General features: G+C 67.0%; 1 protein-coding gene across 1 annotated transcript in view; it reads left to right on the top strand.

Annotated features, from left to right (window-relative positions):
• Positions 1 to 3,922, top strand: part of BMP1 (bone morphogenetic protein 1) — a 41,178-nt gene that overhangs the window by 18,212 nt on the left and 19,044 nt on the right. Inside the window, exons 3-7 of the mRNA XM_019473900.1 lie at positions 673 to 807; positions 902 to 1,019; positions 1,978 to 2,156; positions 2,321 to 2,426; positions 2,811 to 2,935. Coding sequence (XP_019329445.1) covers positions 673 to 807; positions 902 to 1,019; positions 1,978 to 2,156; positions 2,321 to 2,426; positions 2,811 to 2,935 — 663 coding nt within the window. The remainder of the gene's footprint in view (positions 1 to 672; positions 808 to 901; positions 1,020 to 1,977; positions 2,157 to 2,320; positions 2,427 to 2,810; positions 2,936 to 3,922) is intronic.

The raw sequence follows: 3,922 nt of genomic DNA, 5'->3' as shown, positions 1-3,922 counted from the left end.
AACCAGATGTCAGCGTGGGGCTGGCTCCAGCTGCTGGGAGAGCCGACACGGCGGCGGGCTGGGGAGCGGGGGGAGCCCGGCCGGCACCACGCTCGCTTTCCCTCCTGGCCCCCAGTTGAAGGAAAGAGGGAGGAGGAGGAAGGGCTTGCCTTCCTCTTCAGGAGCTTGCCAGCTGTGGAGGGGCTGGGGAGATGCTGGGCGCGGGGAGCCCAGCCCCGATGGGGTTTGGGGTCCCCTGGCATAGGCATGGGGTGCTTACACCTCCTCCCCCCCTCCCCGAGCTGCCTTCCTGGGAGACATCGCCCTGGACGAGGAGGACCTGCAGCTCTTCCAGGTGGACCGGGTGGTGGACCTGGCACGCCACACCATCACGCGCCTGCCCACCAACTCCTCAGGTACCACCGCGGCCCCAGCCCTCCCGGCCGCCTCCGTCCCCGGGGGCTGCCCGCACTCACTTACACCTCCTCCCCCCCTCCCCGAGCTGCCTTCCTGGGAGACATCGCCCTGGACGAGGAGGACCTGCAGCTCTTCCAGGTGGACCGGGTGGTGGACCTGGCACGCCACACCATCACGCGCCTGCCCACCAACTCCTCAGGTACCACCGCGGCCCCAGCCCTCCCGGCCGCCTCCGTCCCCGGGGGCTGCCCGCACTCACCCCCATGCTCCCCGCAGGCAGCACGCGGCCTGGCCACCAACCGCGCAGCCGGGGCCGGCACCGGGCACGGAGCCGCCGCGCCGCCACGTCCCGGCCGGAGAGAGTGTGGCCGGACGGGGTCATCCCCTACGTGATCAGCGGCAACTTCAGCGGTGAGTGCAGGCGAGCCAGGGGGGGATGCTCCGTCCCCGGTGTGCCTCAGTTTCCCCATGCCGGGCTGACGGCCCCCGCCGCCCCCTCCCGCAGGCAGCCAGCGAGCCATCTTCCGGCAGGCGATGCGGCACTGGGAGAAGCACACCTGCGTCACGTTCCTGGAGCGCAACGATGAGGACAGCTACATCGTCTTCACCTACCGTCCCTGCGGGTACATGGGGGGGGGGGTTCCAGGCACGCACCGGGACCACCCTGCCCCTTGGCTCTTGCACTGCAAAGAGGGAGCGTGGCAGCTCGTGGGAGTGCTAATTAGGATGCTCGGCTGACATGCCTTGGCACCGAAACGCCCACGTCGGCGTGCGTGTGGTGCTAACCGGCTGGCCCAGACCCGCTCGGTCTTGCGGAGGGCTGGGGAGTGAAGGGGACCCGTCCCTGGGGTCTGGTCCCTGGGGGTGGTTGGGGCACAGGAGGTCTCGGAGCCCGCCGACCCATGGCACTCGCCGCCGCGGGCTGGGGGCTGAGGTTGGTGGTGCGGCACCAGCCCGGGCTTGCAGCAGGGTTGACGCCAAAGGAAACAGGGGTTTGGAAGAGCTCAGTGTCTTCACGCGTCAGGGCACAGCCCCAGCCAAGCAGATGGTGGTTAGGAGGAGGCTTTCCCCTGGAACGGGCTGTGCACGATGGTGGGGGGTGCCGGTCCTCGCCCCTGCACCGGTGCAAGCCCCGAGCCTGGGTCTGGCATGCAGGGTTGGACCAGCCGAGCTGCCGGGCGCGGGCAAGAGTTCATCCATGGTGCAGGACTGGGAGACGGGCACCCGTGGGAGCAGCACCCCGGGGTGCCGGGGCTGCCTGCAGCTGTGCCGTGCCATGCCGTGCCATCATGCCGTGCCATGCCGTGCCATGCCGTGCCATGCCGTGCCAGGCAGCCCAGGGGCAGGAGCTGAGGTGGGAGGCATGGCTCGAGCTCCCTGCACGGGCAGGACGGCTGAAGCTTCCAGCCAGCCGAGGCAACAGGGATGCTTCCCAGATGCTCCACGCTGAGCAGGACCTGGGGGGCTGATGCTCCTGGCCTGACTCATGTCTTTATCTGGGGAAGCACCGGGATGCCCACACCGCAGGGGCCTACCCCCGGAGAGTCGGGGCTCAGCCGGTGCCACCCACCTCCCCCCCAGGTGCTGTTCCTACGTGGGCCGCCGAGGAGGGGGACCCCAGGCCATCTCCATCGGCAAAAACTGTGACAAATTTGGCATCGTGGTGCACGAGCTGGGCCACGTCATCGGGTTTTGGCACGAGCACACGCGCCCTGACCGGGATGACCACGTCTCCATCATCCGGGAGAACATCCAGCCAGGTAGGGACCAGCCTTCCTCCTCCTCCTCCTCCTCCTCCTCCTCTTCCTCCCTGCCACGTCCTCCTCCTCCTCCTTCTCCTCCTCCTCCTCTTCCTCCCTGCCACAGGATGCTGCCAAAGCTGGGGTCCCCCCTGACGGCGTCCCCGTCCCACCTGCCTCCGCAGGGCAGGAGTACAACTTCTTGAAGATGGAGCCGGAGGAGGTGGAGTCGCTGGGCGAGACGTACGATTTCGACAGCATCATGCACTACGCCAGGAACACCTTCTCCAGGTACGCAGCCGGGGTGGCTCGCCCGCACGTCCCCATCCTCCCCGCAGCACCGGGGATGGTGGCGTGGGGTTCCCCAGCCCCAGGGGACAGTGGCACGTTAGCAGCTCTGCACGGGGTTAATGCACTTGGTGCAAGGCTCCCAGCTCCAGCGGAGCCGTGCCGCAGCATGCCGGGGCAGGATGAAGCCCCACGGCATCCCTTTCTAGGGCAGGGACGGTGCTGTCCCCGCGGTCACCTCCGTCGGGGACACGTCCCCGCTGACTCACCGGCCTGCAGGCTTTAATTAGCCAGGCTGTTTTTAGCATCCTTCCCCCGGCAGCGGGGAGCAGCCGCAGACCCGGTGCTTTCCAGCTGCTGCTCAGCCTCTCCCTGCTCTCGCCCCAGGGGCATCTTCCTCGACACCATCCTGCCCAAGTACGACGTGAACGGGGTCCGGCCTGCCATCGGCCAGCGGACGCGTCTGAGCAAAGGGGACATCGCCCAGGCCCGCAAGCTCTACCGCTGCCCGGGTGAGTGCCGCCAGGACGGCTCTGCCGGGCCCTGGGCCGGGGCGGTGTGTCGCTGCCAGGGGGCTGGAGCAGCCGCCGGGCTGATCAGCCTGGGGTGAGCATGCACGGGGCCATATCTCCCGGGAAATGGCTCTGCTTTCACCCCAAGACTTGACAAAGGAAGCATCACGCTGGCTGGATCCCCCGTTTCCAGTGGAAAAACGCTCTTTGGGGTACTCCTTGCCATCAGACCCCCTGCAAGGAGCACACAAGTTGCCTTTCTCCATCCATGGCACTTTTCTGGGGTGTCTGTGAGCAGAAGCTAAATGCAAGACCTCGGTGAGCCACGGGGCTCTGCCCGTGTGAGCAAGGGCATCCTCAGCCGCCCTCTCCTCCCACTCCTCCGAGAAAAGAGCATCCCCCCCAGAGCATCCTCTAAGAGCATCCTCCAAGAGCAGAGCATCCTCTGGCAGCAGAGCATCCTCTGAGAGCAAAGCATCCTCGGAGACCATCCTCCAAGAGCATCCTCCGAGCCACCCCAACAGCAAGAGGGTTTTGGATGAGGCACAGCCGGGCATTACGCAGGGCTGTTACTGGTGGGATGGGAGAGCACGGTCCCACCGCAGACCACGGTCCTCCCCGGGACCGGCGCAGAGCCAGCGATGATCGACACGACCGGCGGGCACGTTGGCACCTCGAATGGCGCTGAGGACCGTGGCCCACGAGCAGTGGCATTGCTCCGGGTGCTGGGGAGGCTGGCACGAGTCCCCCGGCTGCAGGCACGTGCTCCGGGACTGTACCAGCAACATCTGCAAGGAGTTTGGCTCCTGCGCGCTCCCGCTTAATTCCAGCAACTAATTAGCAGCCTGGAAGAGGGACGCCTTTGCGAGGGGCCCCAGCAGCCAGCCGTGCCGCGTTCGGGGGCTGCAGGGGAGCGGGGCTGCGAGCGCGAGCAGGAAAAGTGATTAGTTTGGAGGGTGGAAAAAAAAAAAAAAACCCCCTCTGCAG

This window comes from Aptenodytes forsteri, unplaced genomic scaffold (genome assembly GCF_000699145.1).
Source record: "Aptenodytes forsteri isolate BGI_AS27 unplaced genomic scaffold, ASM69914v1 Scaffold168, whole genome shotgun sequence".
Lineage (NCBI taxonomy): Eukaryota > Metazoa > Chordata > Aves > Sphenisciformes > Spheniscidae > Aptenodytes > Aptenodytes forsteri.
This window is presented reverse-complemented; position numbering and strand designations above follow the sequence as displayed.